This window comes from Passer domesticus, chromosome 2 (assembly GCF_036417665.1).
Source record: "Passer domesticus isolate bPasDom1 chromosome 2, bPasDom1.hap1, whole genome shotgun sequence".
NCBI lineage: Eukaryota > Metazoa > Chordata > Aves > Passeriformes > Passeridae > Passer > Passer domesticus.
The window spans coordinates 2,840,507-2,864,295 of record NC_087475.1 but is presented as its reverse complement, the minus strand read 5'-3'; the positions used below and the strand labels follow the sequence as shown (position 1 = coordinate 2,864,295).

The 23,789-nt window shown below is 45.3% G+C and overlaps 2 protein-coding genes and 1 long non-coding RNA gene across 12 annotated transcripts in view; 1 reads left to right on the top strand and 2 right to left on the bottom strand.

Moving 5' to 3' along the window:
- The window catches only part of C2CD2 (C2 calcium dependent domain containing 2), a 36,009-nt gene extending 28,409 nt beyond the window's left edge, over positions 1-7,600 (bottom strand). For 2 of the 3 annotated variants that reach the window (XM_064405800.1, XM_064405804.1), the window contains exons 1-2: positions 6,568-6,980; positions 4,541-4,639 (exon numbers count right to left, since the gene is read on the bottom strand). In XM_064405800.1, the coding sequence (XP_064261870.1) occupies positions 4,541-4,639; positions 6,568-6,849 (381 nt within the window). In that variant the 5' untranslated portion in view covers positions 6,850-6,980. Of the gene's footprint in view, positions 1-4,540; positions 4,640-6,567; positions 6,981-7,492 lie in introns of those variants that run through there. The other variant, XM_064405808.1, reaches the window with a different exon arrangement.
- A 76-nt stretch (positions 7,601-7,676) lies between these two features.
- Positions 7,677-18,561, top strand: LOC135291546 (uncharacterized). Of its 6 annotated transcripts, XR_010354362.1 has the most exons (6): positions 7,677-9,977; positions 10,359-10,445; positions 10,612-10,780; positions 11,181-11,217; positions 12,476-12,629; positions 13,647-18,561. It is a non-coding gene; the product is annotated as an uncharacterized LOC135291546 (long non-coding RNA). The 6 variants fall into 6 exon arrangements; XR_010354367.1 differs by lacking the exon at positions 10,612-10,780; XR_010354358.1 differs by lacking the exon at positions 10,612-10,780 and having other exon boundaries at positions 10,916-11,217.
- Positions 15,487-23,789, bottom strand: part of ZBTB21 (zinc finger and BTB domain containing 21) — a 20,322-nt gene continuing 12,019 nt past the window's right edge. For all 3 annotated transcript variants that reach the window (XM_064405777.1, XM_064405781.1, XM_064405790.1), the window contains exon 2: positions 15,487-23,665. In XM_064405777.1, coding sequence (XP_064261847.1) covers positions 20,476-23,652 — 3,177 coding nt within the window. In that variant the 5' untranslated portion in view covers positions 23,653-23,665 and the 3' untranslated portion in view covers positions 15,487-20,475. The remainder of the gene's footprint in view (positions 23,666-23,789) is intronic.

The window sequence follows — 23,789 nt, the reverse complement described above, 5'->3', positions numbered from 1 at the left end:
CTGACAACCCTGATGGGGAACATTTCCCTCACCTTCCCCAGGCCCTGACCACACCACATGTGTTTGTAAAACCCCCAGCAGTACGGGCCTTGATTGCCTTTTCTGTTTGTTTTCTAGAAGGAAATTCTTTTTACTGCACTTGGTATTTACTTCCAGAAAGAGCAGGTTACTTGAGGTTACTCAGTAGTACGTAAGTAATACAAATATTTAACATTTTCACAAGAGAATCAGAATTAACCATGAGGTAGCCACACAGTGAAAGCTGCCTTGATCTCCTTGTGAGATTTAGGACCCTCAGTTTCCCATCTGTCTCACAGGGCTCTACTATGAAAAGGCTCTTCTTTTTGGCATGGAAAACTTACATTTTCAATGGCCACACAGACAGTTTGTGTGCTTGGCTCAAAACCTCACCACAAGAAAATTTTTCAAGTCAAAAACTTCTGCCTTTTGACAGTCATTAGCACTCAGCTGTTTAGAAGAATTACATGATCTCCTTGGTTACCAGAGCCAATTCCTTCATTTCTTCTGGGGTTTTCCCAGCTTCTTCTCCACTCCTTTACCCAAACAACTGACCAAGTGACCAGGGCAAATGAAGGGGAGATGACAAATGCAATATCTAACCCATGCACAGGCAGGTGTGGATTTTTAGGAGCCAGTATCAAACTGAATTTGCCTGTAAATACAGTGAAAACCTCAGACCAGCTTTCCAAATGGTGATAAACACCACGGTGAAGGCAGGGTGAGGGATGGACTCAGTGCAGGAGAGAGAGTTTCCATGTCAGCAACAGAAACAAAGCAGAAGGTGATGGAACATGTGAATTTATCCACTCCTTTGAGACCAACACATTCAAATTCAAATAGGTGGAAAAAATGGGGAATGAGGGAATGAAATAAACAAGCAGAAGTGCAAAGACAGAATTAGTACTTGTATTTCAGAAAGGGGAATATAAATCAATACCAGAACTAGAATTGCTAGTTTGGCCTCACTGTCATGCAAACCTTTCCAAACCATCTGAGACACAGCACAGCTGAAGACACAGAGACCAAGAGGAGACAGAAAACTCCAGGAGGGGTTTGCCAGTCTGTGCTGTGGTAGCTTGGACAGTAATTCACTTGCAGAGACAGTTCAGGGTGCTCAGGCTTCCCTGATCCCTGTGCCAAGCTGGCAGATGTGGCACAAGCCTACAGGAGGCTCAAACACATCTGCAGCAGCAGCTGGAAGACAGACAGAGCCAAGCCCAGGATGACCTCCAGTGAAGCAAACAAACCCCACCCCGATGCCCTCCCCTGACCAGGCACTCAGTTCTGAAGAAGGCTGGATCATAATGTTGTCTTCTTTACTTCTGTAGGCTCACCCCACTAACAATTAAGCTTTTACTCCATCATTCCCCCATTAAGGTGGACTGGGATGTTTGAAAGGGAGAGGACAGTACAGTGAGCAGGAAGGTGAAAGCTGGAGGTTACCAAAGATTCTTTCAGGCACCAAACCTATTACACAGTTAAAAGTGCAAAATACCTCAGGAAAAACCTGAAAGAAAATGTGATGCTCAGGAAAGCAAGCTGGGAAGCAGCAACACAAGGGAAGATTAGGTCCTCACACAGGCGAGCTGAAAGACCTTGAAACACAGGAGAGGAATGCAACACAAATACCCAGAGAGTGTGTGTGTGTAAGAATTAACAACTCCTGCTCACACAGAGGACAGTTTATTATCAGGACAGCACCACAGGGAGAGAGACCTTGATGCAGCAAGGCACTCATAGCGTGAAGCAGCCACAGGAGAGGCAGACTGGAGCCCAAAACCCCTCAGGAAAGTACTTCCAGAGCCAAAAAGAAGCTGCCTCCTTGCATTACCTGTAGGCCTGTGTGGCCCTTCGGCCATCAAATTCAAAAATATGGATTTAATTGGAGCTGCTGCTGAGAATGGATGCACAGGAGAGACTCAGGACAGTACTGTAAAAGGAGATCTAAGGAGCAACTTATGCAGGCAAGCTAAACAAAAGCTGGAAGGAAATATAATCCCTTCATAATACATTTACTGACAGCAAGCACCATGAAAGAAGAGTAAACATATTAAGAAGAAATGATTATATTAGTGCAAAAACTAAAAAAAGCCAAGTTAAAAATCTCCATGGGCTATAATTCCATCTAGGCTTGTAAAAAAACCCCAGTCATTAAAGCAGCAAAGGTCTGGCATGGCTTTTGAAGCAAAATGGGGAGTTAAAAGACAACAGGAACTGTAAATCATGGTCAGGGTAGTTCACTCCACCAAAAATAATCAGAAATAAACACCAGGAATGGTCCCAGTTAGGAGCGCAGCAGTGACATTTAAGGAATGGCACTCTGAAGGAATTTTAACCCCTTTTCATTTGAGTATGAAGCAGAAAAATAAAGGCAGACTTCTGCCACAGCCTGTTCCATCCAACCCTCTGTGCCAAGTCCCCAGCAAGAGAATCCTCTTTCTCATTGCCTTTTTTGTTGCTGTTTCTGTTGTGAAGTTCAAGTCTTCTGGAAATAGACTGCACTAATGGAAAGGCTGGCAGAAAAAGCTAAGACCAAGAATATTTCTAATGTTTACTTTATTAAAACAAAACAACCAATACCACACAATGAAAACAGGACACTTCATTCTATATATTTAGGCTCTGACCCAAAATTGGGGTGAAGGCAACACATAAATAAGGCTTTATCACGGGGCAGTGTGGTGTAACCTCCAGCCACAGAGCAGCTCTGTTCCTATCACCACAGCTTGGGCCAAGCTGAGAAGCAGCAGCATTCCAACCATGTCTGCAGCACTGCACTGTGCAGCACACACCAATTTCTGTCAGAACTTTGAGTTTGGGCGAGCTGCAGAGAGAGATTTCGACTTCACATGCAAACATTGAGAGTTTGAAGAGGACGGGGGAAAAAAGAAAACACCAAAAAAACTCCAAAAAAAACAAACACTCTTGGTGTTACCTCAGGAAATATAAGACACAATTATCATATAAGAGAAATCCTGAGGTGTTTAGAGAAAGGTATGCATTTAAAGAAGAAGGAAAAATAGCTACCAGACTGCCACCCTAAGGTTATTATACCCTGTAATTCAAATAAATATTCAGGTTGTACCTTAAGTGAAGGAGTAAGAACGATTCAGAGAACTTTTTCCAGCAGCTGTGCACAAGACTATTGAAATGGGTTTTGGCACAGTTCAGAAGAGCCCAGTGTATGAAAACAAACCTGTCTCATTCCAACAATTTTTAAAATGTGCTTCTATTAGTCTAAGCTGTTTTGAAAGCACGTCAGATTTCTGTCTGCAGTGTAACACCTCGATTAAGATGCTGCAATGGCTCAACCCAGCCCTGCCTGTCCCTTCCAGCAACATTTTAGACACTGCACTGCAAGACAGCAGTTTTTTGTGCTGTTATTTGCAGCAGCTCTCCCTGGGGTCCTGGCTTCACACATGACACAGCACATCACTTTCAGACCTAGCAGTGCCCTCTCTTTACAATTTCCCATCATGGCATCTTCCAGTGGCACAGAATAAGTAACAACCCCACAGCCCTACCAAGTCCAGTCTCTCCAGCCCCACTGCTGTGGCAGGGACTTTATTACCCATTTATTTCAGGATACTGAAATAATTTTTTTTTTAAAAAAAGGGAGAAAATAAGTACACAAACAGCTTTACATGTTAACAATCCCCAGCTGCCACCAGTCAGGGTGTGCCTCTGAGCTGTGTATCAGGCAGATAAGCATGCATAGTTTTCAAAGGAATCATAGTAGAGCTGCTTAGCATCTAAATCAGATGAGCAAAGCAAAATAACAAAGCAAAACTAAAAGAAAAGCATCAGGCTAATTTGATGCAGGTGCCTAATGTAACCAGTCACTAGGAGAAAAATGCAGGAGCTATCATTGCTAATAAACCTATATAGGGTTTTATTTTCCCTTTTAAAGTATTTTTACAGTTCCAAGAGCCACATTCTGCCTTATTTAATTTCACAGGCACTGAAGCACCTCCCAGTATTTGTAGTGGGAGAGGAGGAAAGAAATTACTTGCTCCTCACTGACCACAAGGACCAGCAGAATCATGACTTCATCCTCAGGACTCTGCACCTGTCCCACTGATCCTTACTCAGCTCACTCTTAGGAAGCAAACCTGTCATCAGCCACACAAACAGCAAGAGGCAGACAAAGATGTTTGGCAGTCCCAGGAGAGAAATTTCCTTCTTCTCAATGCAGTTCCCACTGCAGACCTCAGCAACAGGATGGGGAAACATCATCAGGACTGTGAAGGTGGAGGGGAGAGCTGCTCCATGAGCTCACTGAGGGTGTAGCTATAAACTTGGCATAACCCTGTGCATTTGGAGGAAGCCCTGGAGCACACTCTGCTCACAACATAAGAAAGAAGTGAATCAATGCAGACAGTTTGCACAGGTTCTTTACAGGCAGCCTCTTACCTGCTTTGACAAACACAGGTCAAGGGTACAGATCTATTGACAAATAAATTTGCCACTCACACTAATAAAAGATTTCCTGACCAAAGGCAACAAATCCAAAGTTTACCTTCTCTCCAGCTGACTTTACAACACTGGTAACTTCTTTAACTGCTAGCTCAAGTGGTTCTGCTGGGTCATCTTCCTCAAATGTGAGCAACTGAGAATCCTAAGGAAAAAAAAAAAGAAGCATCATTAGGTGATGAACCCATCACCTGAAAACAAGTGATAAAAAATGCACTGCCAGTCAAGTTCCTGGAATTGCAAATGTATGTCAAAACTTCCATGTATTAATTGCATGACACCTCACTACATAATACAGGGTAGAGCCTGAAAACATATACTTAGGACATAACTATGGGCCTAATCACAACTCATCTTTCCCTGTAGTAGAATATCAAGGTGCACAGTGCAGAGCCAAGTCCATGAACAACAACAGGGTCCAGCAAAACTGCTGTTCTTCAGCAAAGATTTATCAGTGCTGCAGCTTGGAAAGGCGTGTTTGGTTTGGCCCACTAATAGGGCTGCAGCAGCCATGCCAAAACTAAGAAACCCCAAATATCATCTTGCAGAGGTGAGGAAAGAAGCCTTCCCCTGCCCAGCCCTCCTCATCAGTGAAGGCAGACAGTGATGACAGCCACTCAGTCGTCACACAGACAGCAAGGCGAGGCAGCCTTTGGGCACTGAGGTCATACCTTCAGAAGCATCAGCACTGCATTCCTCACCTGCTACCCACACGGAGCACTCAGCCCCGCTTCCCTCACCACCCGAGGTTGTTTTGCACGCAGGAATTTCATTAGCTTCGTGCTGCTGACATTGTTTTGGGAGGCTGACAGCACGAGTGCAGTGCCAGGTGCTGAACTCCCGGCTCCAGCTGCTCACCTGGGCACGGAGGGTGTGCCTGCGCCTGTCCCAGGGGCTTTGCCCTCTGCTCAGGGACAGGAAGCTGTCACTTGTGTCTGGTTACTTTCGGTTCCCAGCACCTGTGCTCAAGCTGTCTAGATCCTTTTCTTCCACAAGTGCAGGGCAAACAACCTTCATTTCTTAGCACAGCCCACTCTTTTCTCAACCGCACCGTGCCATGTGAAAGGGTGCACAAAATATTTTCTTTCTACTGCCCAACTTACAATGATACTTGGGAAGTGTTCATTTTCATTCCTTATCTTTCACACACACATGTTGCCCCACGCTTCCTTCTTCCCCAGCCTGCTCTCTGACACGTAAGAAGGAACCTCTTAGGTCTGAAATGCACACAAATTCAGAGACCTGGGGACACGCCACTTCCTAGAGTTTATCCTCAGCATTTTGCACTGACCTGACAAGGGCTCAGTCCTCAGGACAAGGAAATCAGCTTGCCGCAGCCTCACTTGACCTCCTCACCTCACAGGACATACCATCACACACCAACGCGCAGGATGCCACACTGAGCCTCTTCCAGGAAAGGATGGGATGGGAATAAACACCATCCTTCCTGTTTTGTGCATCCTTCCTGACCTGGGTACCGGCAACCTGACCGAACCCCGAGCATCCCATCCACCATCCAGCGGGCTCGGAGGCCACCAGCCCTTGGAGTCACAGCACACACAGCAGGGCCTGCGGCATGCCGGGGGAAGCCCAGCTCTGGGAATTATTTGCCGAAGGACGGGCCGCAGGCCCAGGCCAGGAAGTTTCCATTGTTTCCTCCTCCCCACGCCCCAACAATGTTATCGGCCGAGCGAACCCCTGCCAGGGGCTGCGGGGGTCGGGGCTTTCCTTCCTCCCCATCCTTCCCTGCTCCCACGCCTGCGCCCACCCCGTGCCGCCGGCCGGCTCCCTCCTGCAACCCCTGCCAAGCAGCCACCAACACACACGTGCAGACACCCAAACACACGCACGGAGGGTCAGGAACACACCCGGCACATCCCCGCAGCAAGTCCCGGCGTCCCCACAGCCGCTCCTCGCAGCGGGGAGCGCCCGGAGCGATGCCCCACGGCCGGGAGGCGCCGGCCGCATCCCGGCGGGCGCGGGGGAGCCGCCGCCGGCCACCCCCCGTCCCTTCCTTCCCTCCCTCCCTCCCTCCCTCCGTCCATCTATCATCACCTGCACCCCGGCACTCACCGCCCGCTCCGCCGCCTCGGCTCGGAGCGCCGCCACCCAGGCCCGCCGCCACTGCCGCCTCCAGCTGCCCCGCGACAGCGCCCAGGCCAGCACCGAGCCGCCCTCCTCCAGCAGCTCGTCCCGCTGCGCCGGCGGAGCGGGGGCCGGCGGCGGGCGGCCCCTCCGCAGCGCCAGCAGCGCGTACTGCACCAGGTACACGGCCAGCGTGGCCAGCGCCGCCACGAAGAGGGCGACCAGCGCGCCCCAGCGCAGCTCGGCCAGCCCGCCCGGCAGCCACGCCATGGCTGACCATAATGGGGCCGCCACTCCGGAGCCGTGCGAGGCGCGCCCGGCGGGGAGCGGCGGCCGCAGCCCCGCGCAGCGCTCGCTCGACCCGCGGGCGCCGGCGCAGGCACCGGCGCTGCCCTGGGACGCGCGGCGCTGCCCCGCCCGCCCACGGCGAGTCCCCGCCCCGGGGCGGTGGAGAGGGGCCCGGCCCCGGCCGCAGGCTCGGCCCGGCGCCGGCTCTGGCCGCTGCCCAGCGCGGGGGCGGTTGCCAGGAGGCGAACGTCCTGCAGCGCGGCGGTGGTTGGCAGGGACGGAAGGGGGGAGACGGGCTTGGGGTGGGCACCTGGTGCTCAGAGGGGTTTGGGGTGAGCATCTGGTGCCCCTGGGGGAACGACAAGCGCATGATGTGCTCCTGCTGCCCTGGAGTAAAGGGGCGCAGAGTTCCCGAAGGTAGCGGAGTTCGGGGTGGGCGCCCGGTGCCCCGAGGTAGAAGGACTCGGGACGGCGCCTGGTGCCCGGGGTAGAAGGGCTTGGAGTGGGTGTCCGGTACCTCGGAGAGTGGGGGGACATGGAGGGGACACCCAGTTTCCTAGAGGTACATGGTTTCGGTGTGGGTATGGGGCAGGTGCCTGCTCTGTTTCTTTCATACTTTCTTTACCTGTGGTAACTCGCAGCCAAAGACCCTCGCCTGATTTTTTTTCTCAATCCATATGCTAGAACAACCCTTGATTAAGTTATGAAAGCTGGTCATGCAATGTCATTGCAAGATCTTGCTCCACTTGGCTTTCAGCCCCTTCAGAGCTTTGCCTTAAAGGGTAGGAACATCTTGTCCTTGCTGGAAGCTGGAATTCCAGACCATTGCAGTGTGTGCCATGGACCACAGAGGGGAATTCCCGAGGCTCTCGGGGTGCTGGTTCTGCCCTGCCTCTCGAGGGAGCTGCTGGACATTTTCAAGCACATTCCCAGCCCGAAGCAGAGGCAAGAAGAGGGAAGTGAGGAGCTGACAGAATCCCGGAATGCTGGCAGCTGGAAGGACCCTGAGCAGGTGTTATGAGCCCATGAGGGAGAGAGGCCTCTGCCCGAATGAAGGTGAAAAGGAGACCATATGAGGACAACATAGGGATTTTATTTAACATGGATTTTATTTACCAAGAAAGGGGAGGTAGAGCAGTAGAAAAACATAGGAAAGATGTCTCAGAGAGAGAGCAGAAGATAACTAGTTGGAACTAGAGGACCTTAAGGTCCTTTCCTTCATTCTGTGGTTGTGTGGATGTTTATTTTAATTTGATACTATTATTTACTTCTACAACTGTTTCATCTTCTTCTTTATCTTATTCTTATTATTATTTACTACTACTGTTTATTTTTCTCCTTCATTTTCTTACTATTTTTATTTTTCTTATTACTACTACTACTACTATTTCTCCTTATCTTCTCGTAATTCTCGTTCAACTTACTATTCTTATTTCTTTTCTTGTTCTTATTTACTACTATTAGTTCTGCATCTTATTCTTATTCTTATTCTTATTCTTATTCTTATTCTTATTCTTATTCTTATTCTTATTCCTATTCCTATTCTTATTCCTATTCTTAGTCCTATTCTTTTTTTTTTGTTTCTTTCTTTCTTTCTTTGTTTTGGGTTTTTTGTTTGTTTGTTTGTTTTGTGAGTGGGGAGGTTGTGGTCTTTTTTCTTACTAGTACTGTTTCTTAAATTCAGCCTTCACTGTTTTGGAAGAATCATTTGTGTCACAGTCCTGCAGGGACATCCCTGGAGAAACACCTCCTGTGCGTGCCCATTCCTGTGTGGGCACAATCCCAAAGGACCAGCACGTAATCCTTTCAGGATGAGAGAAAATGGCCTTCCATTCCACCAGGAGAAGTTCAGATTGAATATTAGAACAAGTTTTCCCTGACACAGTGGTCAGGTACTGTCAGAAGTTGCCCAGGGAGGTGGTGGAGTCGCCATCTCTGGAAGTGTTGAAGAGTTGTCCAGATGTGGCACCTGGGGACATGGTTTTGGGGTGATGATGGCAGTGTGGAGTGCCGGTGGGACTGCATGACCATCAAGATCTCTTCCCGCCTTGATGATTCTCTGGGATTCACCCCTGAGCCACCCGGCACCAACTGTCCCCATGGCTGCAGCTTTGGGGCTGGCCACACCGTAACTTTAGGCCTTGGGGAGATGCCCCTGGACGGGAGCAAAGCAGCCGGGGATTGCTGGGCCTGGAGCACACGCCCGGGCAGAGGCAGCCCCGTGTGGCTCCCTCAGGACGCCGGGGAGGCTCCGGGCCAGCCACACCTGTGGGGCCCGGCCTGGAGCCATCAGCGGGCCCTGGTTGTCCGGCTGTCCCTCAGGCAGGGCCAGCAAATGGCGCCCGCCTGAAGCGGGACCGGCGTTTCTTGGGGGAGCCAGCTGCTCCCTCAGGGCCTGGGAAAAGCACAAAAAGCAGCTGAGCTGGGCAGGCACCGGGCTCTCTGTCCCTGCCTCTGGCACCTGCTCCTCAGGAGAAGCCGCCGTCCTCCGAGGAGGCCCTGGGCTGCCAGCGAGGAGGCGAGGCCAAGAGCGGCACTTGGGGCACGGCTCAGCTGCCCCGCGCTCAGCCCAGGCCTGGGAGCCCGTCTTCTGCAAAAACTCCCAGTCTTTGCTCCCCGTCTTCTTCTTCTTCACTCAGCTCAAAGCTCAGCTTGTGCCACGTCCTTCTGCTGCAGCAAGGGCTTGACCCCATTGCTGTGGACGCTCACGTGTTCCCAGTTGTCCTGAACAAGCTCTTTGTCACCATCATTGTCCCAACAGGACTGCACGGAGGGTCTGCTATTTGATAGTCTGGTCTACTGTTCCACCACAGTGATCTTAGGAGGTTACACATAAAGAGTATTTTTAAACAGTTAAAAGATTTTGACCGTTCAGTTCTAATATTTTCTTGGTAAAAAAGAAACTAAACTCCTTCTACTTTGATATTGATTTACCAGGGAACCTTGAGTCCGTCAGAAATTTGAAATGTGTTTCTATTCTTCAGTAACTTTCTATTTTTGATGAATGCTCATCCTCAGCACGTTTGCAGGGGACAGGAAGCTGAGCAGGGCAGGGACACCACGGAAGGAAGGGACAAGCTCAGGAACAGGGACCTGGACAAGCTTGACAGGTGGGACCACGAGAACCTCATGAGGTTCAACATGGCCAGGGTTCAGGTGCTGCACCTGGCCCAGGGCAATCCCCAAGTCCTGGATTCATCAAGGTCAGAAGAGACCTTCAAATGCCTCAGATTAGCGCTGCCTCCCCGGCCACTCCAGCACTGGAAAGTGTTGGATCTGAGATTACCCCAAGTGCCAGGTTACAGAAATAAGCATCACAGCTTATAGTTATTCATAGTTAATTAATTTAATCATAGTTATTTAATAAATTTCATTTTTAAAGCTGTTAACAATTTACGAAAAAAAGGAGTATATTCAGTCACTGGAATTAAAATAAATACAAAAACAAATACATTGCAAAGAGATAAAACCAATACAAACTTTTCCCACAGATTGTCTGCCTCTGTGCTCCAGAGTCTGTTTTCCACATGAAAGAAAGAGAAGGTTCAGAAGAGGCCATTCATGCAGTCTAACAGGAGGTTTGAAACAAGTGCTATGTCAGGAGAGTGTAGCAGTGTAAAACATGCTTAGTTTGTCAAAACTACACTTTGGCCAGCAGAGCTTTTTGCAGCATCCCAGGAGTCTGTGTGATGCCACCTTTACCTGCAAGGTGGCTCTAACCATGTTTTCATTGAGATTTTATAGCCTCAGCCTGTGGTGGAACCACTGCATCCCCCTCACTGACAGCTCTGCTGGCAGAAGCAGACCTGGAAATCTTCATTCCTGAAATGTGATCCCTCAGCATGTCCCCCCATGGAAGAGGGGACCACCTCCCCTTTCACATGCAGCATTTCAGCCTTTCTCCCAGAGACAGGTAACAGCTCTGTCCTTCTTCCTGCTGGCTGTGGCAGGTTTGCTCAGGAGTTGAGGCACAAAGCCAGAACACTGCTCCCCCGTGTTGTCCTGCCCTCATGTGGACTCCAGTCTGTTTTCTGTGGCCCCTTTCGAGGTGAGGCTCAGCACATGGGACACATCCCATCCGTCTGAGTCAGCACTTGAGGGTCTTTGTGACAGCTGCCTGAGGAGGAGGGTGATGGGTGTGCAAAGACCAGGTGGGATGGCCAGAAGCCTCTGTGGAAGGTGCTCAGCAGCCAGACACCAGGGATGTGCCACCAAGGAAGCTTCCATAAGTTGGAGCTGGTCTGAAGATGAGGAGGCTGGGACACGTCTGGTTCTTGATCTGGAATAACCCTCCAAACTCGTGTCCTCCACAGAGCATCCTCTTCTGAGTCTTGCTCCATATAAAAAAAGGTGATGACATCATTAGACCTCCACCTAACTGCTCTTATTTTGAGTTCATTTGCAAAATCAGGAGACATCTGATCTGTCCAAACACCAATCTCTGTAGAAGAAAAAGCAGTGTGTCCACCATGACCTCATAGCAGGAAAACTGCAATTCATTTATGGTCATTTCGTTCCTCTTTGCCCAAATGCCTACATCTCTTAATTGCTTAAGGAGACACACTGCCAGGAGCTGAGTGTTTCATCAGATCAGAAATGAGCTTTGTTATTAAAATACAGGTCCTAAAACTGTCTTGAAAAAAAAACAACCATGCCCCATGAATGTAATTGTTGACAAATTGGCCAAGTTTCAGAGCAGACGGGTCACAATGTTTTATTTGGACCAATCATAATTTTGAATTATGTATTAAGATATAAAGTAAAGCTGCAGAGCCATGTTTCAATTCTACTTGAATTGACCCAAGTTGGTTCACCCTGGATACTTGTACTCACTTTTAAAGCCCTTCATGCACCAACAGTGCAGCTCTCAAGGGGTCATGGTTTAACCCAAAACCAGAGCACAAAGAAAAGAATGTGTGAAAACAAATAATGGCACCATGATGTTTGCATTAACCATAGCTCACATGTATACCACCCACTAATTTTGTGTCATAATTTATAAGTGTCATTATTATAACATTTTTATAACATTATTATAACAATTTTGCTTTTCCCTGTAGCATCACACTTTTACCTTTCTTGAAACCCAGCTTCAAACTGAAAGACAGCAGGCTTAAATTAGATTTTAGGAATAAATTCCCTGTGAGGGTAGGGAGGCCCTGGCACAGGGTGCCCAGAGCAGCTGTGGCTGCCCCTGGATCCTTGGAATTTTTGGATATTGGGGCTTGGAGCAGCATGGGACAGTGGAAGGTGTCCCTGCCATGGCAGGGGTGGCACTGGATGGTTTTTAAGGTCCCTTCCAACCCAAACCATTCTGGGATTCCATATCTGATAATTAATCTATTCCTGAGTGGTCACAATTTTGCAAAAGGGACAAAGGCTAACAACAGACATTTTGCTTGGAATGTACCTGGCACTGCAATGGAAAAAAAGGAAAATAATTTTTGCGACTATTATTTTTTCTGTGATGATGACTCTCCAAAAATATATTGACCAAAACTTCAGCGAAATACCCTGAGTATTTAGAAACTGAAACATGCCAAGATGCGTTTTTAAATTTTTTTCCTTCTATTTTCCCTGCTGGATCCCGTTCTTTTCTCTCCACCAGAGAGCGCCAGGGTCCCCTGAGGTGCTGATGCTGGGACTCGCCAGGAGTGTGCGCTTCTCCCGGGCAGTACAAACACCCGTGAGCCCCTCTGACAAACGCTTGAGGACACTCAGACCAGCTGGCTTTGGGAAGGTGGGACATCAGGAAGGACTTGGTAAGTAACAAAAGACATCTTCACGTTTTAGACTGAGAGCAGCAGCACAAAAAGGAATTTTTTAGGAAACCAACAGGCTTTGAAAAATGCCTTCCTCCAGAGGAACAGTGAAAATGGTCCAGTTCAGCTGGACAGATAAGAAAATCCAAGGACCTGTGCATATATGGAGAGAGGGCTTCACCTCTTGTGATGCTTTTTGTTTCTGTCTCCTCCTTGATGCCTGCACACAGCATCAGAGGCACAGAATAGATTATAGGATCATCTCCATAAAACAAAGATTCTGTGTGATTCTCCCTCTCTTAAGCCTTGTAGTAAATACTTGGTAGAAAATACCCAATTTCAAATCTCATTTTAGTATCTGTGAATCTATCTCCTCCAGACTTAGAATTTGATATTTTTACAGGTTTTTTTCTTCATGCTTTAAAAAATTTTGTTTACATGCCTTTACAGACCTCTATCAAATTTCTCCTGAAACAAACAACCTGAATGTGAGCTAACAAGGCAAAGTTTTCTTCTTGTGGCATTTGGCTGCTCAGATGATTGATGAGTAAAGAAGCAGCAGCAGCAAATATTGCACAGGTGTAGTTGTCACACCTGAGGAAGCCCTCAGGATGTGCAGTCTCCAAAAACTGTTCCAAGAGCACCAAAACTTCCCCTGGTGCAAGACTGTAGAGGAGATATTATTAAATATATTTTGTTTTGTTTTTTTTTTTTCATAAACTCTTTCACAGACTTTATAGGACAAATTAATGGATGACAAGAGTAATAGATGCAGTTTCTGTCAGCCAAAAAGGCTTAGAGGTGTCACACCTCATTCATTAGGGAAGAAGGGAATAAGTGGGAACCAAAAAGAGCCATATTAATCACAAATGACACCTTAAAACAGAGGCTTTTTTTCCTTGCTGTTCTTTTTGGCAGGGTCACAGCGTGCTCTCCTCTGTATCTTACACTCTGCTGCTGTTGTCACTGTACTTTCTCTGACCTCTTCTTCTGCCTTGTTGTCCTTTGTTCCTTCAGCCTCCTGCCTGCAGGGCCTGCAAACCCCAGCATGGTCTCTTCCTTCCAGCAGAAGCATCCCTGGATGTCAGTAAATCCCAGCAGGTTTTTAACACCAGTGGACTTCTCTGAGAGCTGCAGGTGGCTGGGTGAGAGCTGAGCCCTCAACTATCAGCTCAAGCTCCATGACACTGAAGAGCTGAATCCATCCCAGATCCTGGACTGACAACACATTAATAAACTGTTAAGAATTTATCAATTTAAAGCAAATTCTTTGTCAGCAGAAACTGACTTTCAATGTACTCTTTCAACACATGCAAAATGGAAGGGAAATAAAAGTTGTGTATGTTGCTTCATTGCAACCAATACCTTGAAAATTTTTATTGCCAGAGTATTTCAGGACTGGAAACAGAAATATTATCCCTGTTGGTCTAATAGTAAGGATGCTTCTGGGTTTGTATATTAAATGATAGATGGAAATACCCTATGAATGGAAGAGTAAACATTGCTGGATTTGTTTGCACACCAACTGTCTTAGAAGGGGACAGCTGGAATTGGAACAAAAATAACCACAAAAACAGGTGCAATGCTCATGCCATTACCAGTCACTTCTAATAATTTTGATTTGTTTCTTGAGTTTTATGTCAAACACAGCTTTTTGTTCTCTGGAGCATTTTCTGTGAACCATTCTAGCAGAAGTCAGTCTGTGCTGAAACAGTGATGGGGAGAGGACTGTGTGTCAGCATTAACTGGATGCAGGAAGAGCTGGAATTGTTCTGATCTGGAAGAAGAAGGAGAGAGCCATATCTTTGGGGATTTAAGACTGTGAATGGGTCAGAGAGCAGCTCTCCACCCTCTCTTTGCCTTTTCCACAGCTGTGAGGGGCAGAGATACTCCACAGAGGGACAGACCATGAGCCCCTCGTCCCCATTTTCAAGGAGAGGCCCAAATCCTCCTGAGCTCAGAGTGCCCTTTTAACCCCTGATCCAAATGTTTGGCAGAGCTGGTCCTTCAGCTCCGCCCTGTGTTCCACCTGAGCCATTGCCCTGCTCCCTCTCAGAGGTCAGTGCACACACACAGTATAAAAAGTGCAGGTGGGTGCTCAGCACATCCTCTGTGCAAATCTTATCCTTTCCCACTGGATTTGTGGTGTCCCACTGACACCATTCCTTGACACCCAGGCAGGGATTTGCACAAAACTTGGGGGATATTGATTCTTGAGACCTTGTTGCCTTTGTTAAATGTTGGTGAAACTGCTCAGTGCGTCCAACCACACTGCACAAGGCAAAAATGGCAAAAGACAGCAAATGTGGGCTCCAAGAAGCTGAGAAAATTGGCCTAAGTGCTCTCAAAGACAGTGTCGAGAGAGGAACTGTGTAAACCCCATTCCCAAAAGATTAAAAGCTCATTCTCTGCTTTATGGGAATCCACACGCTGCATTCCCACACAAGGGGAAAGAGGGAATGAAGAGGGAAATTCATGCAGCAAAACTGCCTTGGGTGAGAGTGCTGCAAAACCAGAAACATTGCTGTGTCTTCTCAAAGATCTGGCTCAGTCCAGTTTTAGATGGAGACACTTCCACAAATCACTGATTGTACACGAAGCAGGATTTGGGCTGTGCTCAAGTTTTTAAGAGATTGTCTGGAGCAGTTGCTTTTCCTATATTTTCCAGTAAAAGGTTCAGTGAGGCACTTATTAAAACAAACAACCCCCACTATTTTAGTAATGTACAAGTAGCACTTACATCCAACAAACAGAACAAAAGATGCTCTCTTACAAACTCACTTCCTACTCTGCAGACACAATGGTTTGTACAATAACAACACCTCTGCCAAGAGATTCCAGTAGAAGACACAGTGACTCAAAAGAAACAAAGTGTAAGTTTATTGGACGTCAACATCTCTTAGTCAAGATCTAAGTAAAGAAAACACACAGTAGAAAAAGTTGTACAAAGCAGCAATGGATTTTACATTACATTAAAGAAAAAGTTGCCTTAAGCTATTAAGTCTCAGTCCTAAAAAAAGTAAAAACCCATCCTGGTGTATTGAACAGATATAGAATGTATAAGGTATACAGGATTATAAACCCAGAGTTGCTTGTCTTACTTCTACAATCCTTTAAAATGACAAGTGATTTTGTGTAACTAACCGGAAAACTCTCTAGAAAATATATTGGATAATTCCAATTTCTAGTAGGAAACTACTCCCCTGTACCCAAGCACTTAAAGTGATCCCATTTTCCTGCTTTTTAAAAAGGGACACTGTCAAGAATAAGCCTTAAAATGTGTACTTTATGTGTATTTTGCACTTAACGCTGAAAAGAGGGTTTGTTCTGGTTTTTCTGTACATATTTGAATTAAAGCTGCTGCTGCAATAGTGGGAAGCTTGTGTCTTTAAAAGATAATATGTACCACTGAGAGTGTGGAAAAGGAAAAAAAAAAAGGATTGAGTCCTTTATTCTGGAATAGTGAGAGGAAAAGCAACATGAAAAATCAGCTGAACCCACAGAATTCTGTTACATTTTTCAGACATTCTCACAACAACTGAGGCTGCCCATAATAGGATTTTCATGCCCAAGCAGCTCAAGTGTTATGACTCAATTTGTTTTTAAATTCTTCAATATTATTTATTAATATAAAGTATTTCTAATATAGGTATGTTAATTTTTTGTATCCAGCCTTTCTCTTGATAGTGTCCCTTTTCGTAGAGCAGTTACAGTACAGTTTTTCACAAGTCATTTTAAATAAACAAGAATCAATTACATTAAAAATACTATCAGGCTGTGTTCAGCAACAACAGAAAAAATATTTTAACACTGATTCAATAACAGCAACACTAAAAAAACCCCCAACCAAAACAAACAGATAAAAAAAAACTCCAACAAAAAACAACCCCTTAAACTTGTTTTGATTTTTATCTAAATCTTCTGGTAGGAAAATGTAAACAATTTTATTGAACAGTATAGGCACATGCCAGATTACAGGCTCATGCCAGGTATTTGCAGCCTCACTGTCAGAGCCAAGAAATTAGGCATAGTCTGTCCTTATCCCATGGGAGGAACTCTTTTTAACACTGGAAGCTTGGATCAGCAACAGAGAACACGCAGAGCTTTGGAGCAAACCCACGTGTCCCACTTGGGGCAAAATAAACAACATCAGGCAAAAAAAAATCTCCTGGATGTTCCTGCCTGAACAGGAAACGCAGGCCAAGCCTCTTACAGCTGCTTGGGGTCACAGATAATGCAACATCTCATTCTGGAAACAGCCCAGGGTGACTCTGGGCTCACCCTCTCCACCAGGTTATCTCCTCCATCACCTGCCAGGTGTTGGCTTTGCCTCACCAACAACCCAAAACCAGAGACAGTTCTGTTACTGGTTTGTGTTTTGCTGCCATTGCTCACTTGCAAGGTTGGTCATGGTCCCAATTCAGCAAAGAACTGGCACAGAACAATTTAAAATAAAAAAAAAAATAAGACTGATCTTAATGGACTTAAGATAGGCTTAGAGGCTTTGCCAACACAGTGCCTGAAAGGAAAAAAAAGTCCCAAACCAAAATACGTTTCATGGCTCAACACTGCTCCCCTGAAATGCAACACTAGTTTCCACTCCCACTGAAGCAGGCTAGTTCTCTGAGATTTATCTGATAGGTTATAAAAATAGCAAAAAAAGGACAGAATTATAGATTCTAATCTATATATTAAAACATCTGCACGTTCCTGTCACAAATTTTAGAAAAAAAAGCAAAACACTTTTTTATATTCAACAAGACCTCTAACTTTTTGTCACTTCAATACACAGCTATAAAATTAAACAAAATATGATGAAAACAGGCTTTTGCATCAATAAATTTGCCTTTTATTTTGGCTGTGGCCAAACTAGACACTCTTCAAAAGACCTTTATTTATAAACAAGCAACTAACATTTTTTTCCCATAATTTAAATTTTAAGACATATATTAAAGTTATATAAGTGGAAGCATATTTATTTCGTATCCTCCAAAATAAACACTTCTATCAAGGGCTTTTTAAGATACTGTATAAAAGCTAATAGAAAACCAGAACTGCTATATAAACATCTCATATTTAAATTTTAGAGATCCTGAATTCCTTTACTAAACAACAGGAACCAAATGTAAAAAAAAAAAAGAAATTAAAAAAAATCACACAGAACACGCTCAAAGTGGAAAACAAAACTTTAAAAACCCCCTCAAAACCAAAGCAACTGAAGAAAAACTTAGGAGGCTACTTAGACCAAAAATATTTTATGGATTCTTTATAACACCTAGTACACTAGAAAAAAGATTAGGGTTTCTTCAAAGATGTTGCACAAGGTTTTGATTTAAAGTGTGTAGAATTTATCATCATAGCACAGAGCAAAATCCCAGCTGGAAGTGAGATGGCTGTGACCCAGCTGAGCTGGTTGCCACCTTCCTTCCGAAAGCACACTGAATTTTAAAAGGCTATAGCTCAACTTTCAGGCTGTTGTGCAGAGGAAAACTTAGGAACCATTCTACAAAAACACGTTCATATTTTATACACACAGATTTTTTTAAAACATATATAAAGGGTACTTAGCAAGGCTTTATGTTTTTCTGATTTTTAAAACCAGGTTTAAGTGCAATAACCATTTTATTCTGAAATTGTTTCTGGTAAGAAAGAAATTTCTAGTTTTATTAGGTGGAATAAAAAAATCAGTAAGTGGAAATGTCACTATTAAGCAAGTACCTTGTTTTAACTGCAATGCCACTGAAAGAGTTTAACTGATACTCAAGCAAATTAGCCTAATCATACTCAGCCACAGTTTGCCTGAAAGAGGACAAAAAAGAACAACATGTTATTTTCAGAGGTGTCTAGTAGCAATTTTAGATCATAAGAAAAACGAAGCAGAAGAGGCTTGAAAGTAACATTGCAATTTTTTTGGTAGCTGAAAAAAATCAGGGGTCCATCCTGAGCTGATTCTTTCAAACTTCACTTACAGGAAAAATAGTTAAATATCTGTTGGGGGAAAAAAAAAAGGTGGCACACTTGGCTTTCACTGAGAAAAATCTGGTGTGTGCCTAAGGGTGCCCATCCTCAGATTCTTAGGAGTTACACTTGTGCTTGATTTTGCTGAATCTCAGCATCAGCTTGCAATTCCACCTTTTGAATTTGGGATACTGAAAAACCAGTTACACACATGGTTACACAGGGAATTCAAGCCTCACTCCTGCCCCCCCTGAACCTGGTGACCAAACTCCTGCTGGTTTCAGTGGACACAGACTGGGCTCGGACTCAGCAGTGTGGAATTACATCCCCCTTCTCTGGTCAGGATCACAAACACAGTTTGCATCATTTATGTTCACTCTAACCCACCACCCCTCCGCTAAGTTAAAATTCTAGCAAAATAATTTCTCACTGTTGGTTCACCTCCAACTTCTGGGTAAATATTTCCTTGACTTACAGAAAAAATTGGACCCTTGCTACAGCTCCTGGTAAATACGTGTGATCCTACTTACACTAAATGCTCCAGTTGCCATTTGAGGTAAAATAATGGAAGCACACAGAATATCTGCAGCCCATTATTACCACAATTTTCAACAAATTGGAAAATTGCAACACAGTCACATATGAGTAAAGCGGCAGAAAGAACTACTCTATATGCATTGTATCCATAAAATGCAGTGATTGTAGTGTGATTTTCTCCTCTGCTTTGAGCTGGATATGTACGCTTAATACAAATTTCAAATACATACTTCTTCATTTATACAGGTGTCTATATAAATATTTACATTTTTAGGTTTTGTTAAAACATATCTTTGTACTTCATGGCTGAGCTTATTACTTGTGTTTAGAAACACAACTCATCTCCTGTCCCTTAACGAGCTCTCTCATGTTGATTTAATAGTTATACATTCCTTTGTAGTTAAAATTACAAACAGTTGTACAAATAGTGGAAACAAAACTATGAAACTTGTCTGACATCCATTCAACCTCAGTTCATGTTATAAACAGTACCATTTGCATTATGATGGCTGTTACACAATGACTTCAGCTACCCAAGTATCCATAGGAAATTAGTCTTTGGGACATTATATAAAGCAAAGTACCCCCTCTCTCAATTTTCCTTAGAAAGTTATAATTAAATGGCTGAAAGCAGGCTTGCTGCTACTTCTTATATAAAATCTTAGTAATAATATTGCTGACTTTAGAGTCTATTTTAATTTGCACAAGTTCCATACAACAACAAAACATTTCTATGTTCCCTTAAAATAGCAAACATTCGTATCCAATAACATCAAGATTACTCAAACTTGAGGTTTATTTGTTATTGCTAAAGGTTTCTAAGACCTAAGTCAATACAGCAAGACACTCCATCCACTTCCTCCCAAACTGCCAGTGCATGGCAACCACTTACATGGAGCTTGTGTGTGTTGGTTTCTTTTTGAAAAACAAATTATGACGTTGGTTACAGTATTTCACTACTATAAGCTCACAGTTAGAATCCAAATTGTTGTTTCTCTTTCGTTTAATATGTAACTTTATATATAATACACACACACACACCAACATCACGGGATGAAGATCCATGCATACAATCCAGATGCAATTGTATTTCAGTGTCAAATGAAATAAAATAAAATTTATTCTGTTACTATTAGATCCCAGACCACAGTATTTTAAATTACTCTGCTTTCTACCTACTAACCAAGTTATAGTTTTCCCTAATCTCCACATCCAAGCAGCATCACAAATTCCAGATTTTCCATCATCATCATCATCATTTTGATCCTCTTAAATTTGTAGCCTATGTGGCAGGCCTCTGAGATCCTGACCACAGCCCCCCCAAACCAGCTCTGCAAGGCTTCTCTTAAAGCTAATTGTGTGTCTGTTCGTGGCTCCAGAGACTGAAAGCCGTCTTGAAAGTCCTGTGGCAGAGCTTGCACATGTACTGTCTCTTGAAGGTGATTGCCGAGAGCGGCGGGGCGTGGTAGAAGAGCGTGTCCGACTCCTGCGGCACGAACAGCTTCTCAGTAGTACCGGAGCTCTCCGGCAAGCCCGTGGGGCTGTCGGGCTCCAAAGGCTGGATTTTGGGGAGTGGAGGGGGTGGGGGTAAGGGTGGGGGCGATGGGGAGTTAGCTGGTGGACATATCTCAGGCTCCTTATTCGCGGACTCCTCTGCGGCCTGGGACATGTGGGACTGGAAGTGGCTCCAGAGGCGGAAATTCGTTCGGAAGGCCTTGTTGCACACGTGGCAAATAAAGGGCTTCACGGAGCACAGGAGCTCCTGGTGACGCTCCAGCTGCTTGCGTAAGGTGAAAATCTTCCCACACTTTTCACAGGGCCACAAACTGGGATCTTTCTTGGAGACTACATCCTTAGGTTCCCTGCTCGTTTCGGTGACCTCGTCCTCTATATCATCTGCAGGCTCTTCTTTGATCTGGATTTTAAACTGCTTGGAAACACTTAAGTCCTCAGGCAGGCATGAAGAGTCTTCAGAATCAAAATTGATTTGTTCTGATGAATCACTGAACACACCGTCCTCCTTTGCAGCAACAAAATTGTTCATTTTATTGGATTCCGACTGCGGAGGCAGCCGTGAGGAACTGGTGACTTCTCCATTGTGGTCCATGAGAGGCAAAGAGAAGTTCTCTGATGGAGCCATTGTGTTCTGATTGTGAACTTCAACCTGATGACGCCAGATGCTGAAGGATGATTTGAAGGTGCGCATACACTCAAGGCAAGTCAGCTTCTTGTACTCACACTTGCTTTCATGCTCGTGCTTCAGCTCTGGAGAGGAAAACCTAAGGCTGCAGTAAGGACAGACAGTGGCGTTTCTGCAGAGTCGCTCGTGGTTTCCCTGCTCAATAAGTGAGGAGAGCTTGGCATTGCAGAGACGGCACTGATAAACCTCCTTGTTTTCCACTGGGCTTTCCATATGAATGTGATCTTTCTGCTTAAGAGCCTTATTCCCTCCAATGGGTTTCTCCCCAGGGTGCATTTTTATGTGCTGTTTGAACTGGGAGAGGAAACGATAAGCTTTCCCACAGTAGGTACAAATATAGGCTCCTTTGGTTCTCGACCTTAAATTCCTTTTGATGACTTGTTGTGCTTGGGAAGCCGACTGGCCCTGAAAGCTCTGCTTGCCACGTCTTAGTTTCACAATCAGAGCTTTTTTGATTTCTCTCTCCCTCACTATATCGATCAGTTTTCTTTGGAATTTTTCATCCAAAAGGGCGTGTGAACTGGAAGCTGGTGAGGGATTCTTCACGATTCCATGCTGTGTCTGGCAGTGCGTCCACACTTTGAAATTGGTGTGGAATCTCTTGTGGCATATGTCACAAGCATAGGGCTTCTCTGGATTGTGATACATGTTAACATGGCGGTGAAGACCTGCTGTTGATCTGAAAATTTTAAGGCAGTGTTTACATTTGAATTTTTTATTTGGTCTTGCTTCTTCCATCTCGCTGTATTCATCTTTACTGACATCAGAATCAGGGAAATCGGCATCAAGGTGCGTGGGGCTCGAGCCTTCCTCAAAGTTCTCCTCTGAGCCAGGAGAACCCTGCTCATCCACCTTCAGCTTCTTGAATGGCAGCCTCCTATCATCCTGGAACCTCCTTTTGGCTGGAAGTCTGCTTGGTTCCTTACGGTCATCCTCAGTTTTGAAAGCAAAGTCTTTGTTTGCCGACGCTGAAGCGTCACCCACCGTGACTCGTATGATTTCAGCAGGGTCTGAGAGGGGACTGCTGGGCTCAGTTTTGATCCGCACCTCTGAGAGAGGGGAAGCGACCTCCCGCTCCATTGATTGAGAGGCACTGAAGGACCTAAGGCGATGTGGGTGCATTACCTGTGGCTTCTCATCCAAGGCCGACTTCTCCGATGACTCTTTCGAGGATGACTTTTGGGATGCAACACTAAATGTCTTCTGGGAATCGTTAGTTCCCGGCGAGGAGCACGAGGATACCTGTGCAGGTTTTAGGTCAACAGAAGGTGAGTAAATAGGAACCTGGCTGTCCATGGACAGTGACCTTCGAAGGAGACTTTTTACAAGGGGCCCACTTCTGTCAATGCTTTGGTTTTCTGGGCGAGACCCACTAGATGGGATTACCAGCCCTAACTTGGAGTAGTAGAGCAAATTCCTGTCTTCCCCTTGACCATTTCCTTTTCCTGCCTCTCGCAACAAAAACGTGGAATCCCCTGCCCCACGCAGAGACAAGACTGGTGGACGTGGCCTTTTCAATGACATCTCTGCAACTTTTCCTCTCAGAAGCTGAGTGCTGCTTCCCGGCTCGCCGCTTGCCATTTCTTTGTCTGCTAAAGACATCTGAGGCAGCACCATGTTCCTTTTCACTAAAGCACCTCGGCTCTGATCCTCCACAGTTCCAGAAGATTCATGAACCTTTGTATAGCTCACAGGGCCTTCTTTCAGCCATCTCCTTTCAGTCAGTGATAAGTTGTGAAGGGTTTCAGTTGGTTTTGTTACCTGTGGTCTGCTGCCAGCTTTGACAGCCACAGAGGGTGAAGGTTTAGGAGTATGGCTTAAGTCGTGTTGTGTTTGATTTACGCTTTTCGCTTGTGCTTCCATTCTGTTCTGACAGACGATGACACTTCTCTTCTGAGAACTACTTTCATCTTCATCTTGGTAGAGTATTTTTTTCATAGGACAAGATGGAAAAGGAGCTTGAGGACTCTTGGAAACAATATTTGTAAGAAAAGATATTCCAAGACTGTAGCCCAGTTCTTGCACAGCTGCCAGGCTGCCTTTCTCAATGAACAAGGATGAAGAGTAAATGTAGTTCAACACATTATCAAAAGCATCTGGCTCACAAAAGTCGAGCTGAAATACTGACTGAGACTCATTCTCCTTATTTGTGAACAGAGTCTGGAAGTATTCACTGCTGGCAGCCAGAACATTCTTGTGAGCTCGGAATTTCTGGTCTCCTACGATCAGCACAACGTCACACAGCTGTCCCTTGAGACGCTCCTCGTTCAGGGTGCTCAGGAGGGAAATGGCATGTGCTGGATTTATGTAATGCAAGAGCCCCTCCATGATTCTGATGTCCCTGAAAAAGAACAACAACAACAAAGCTGTAGGTTGCCTTATATGAACTGTTAAGAGACAAAGTAAACACATCTCCTGTACTTTGTAAACTGGCTAAACCACCATCAAACAGCAATTAAAGAAAC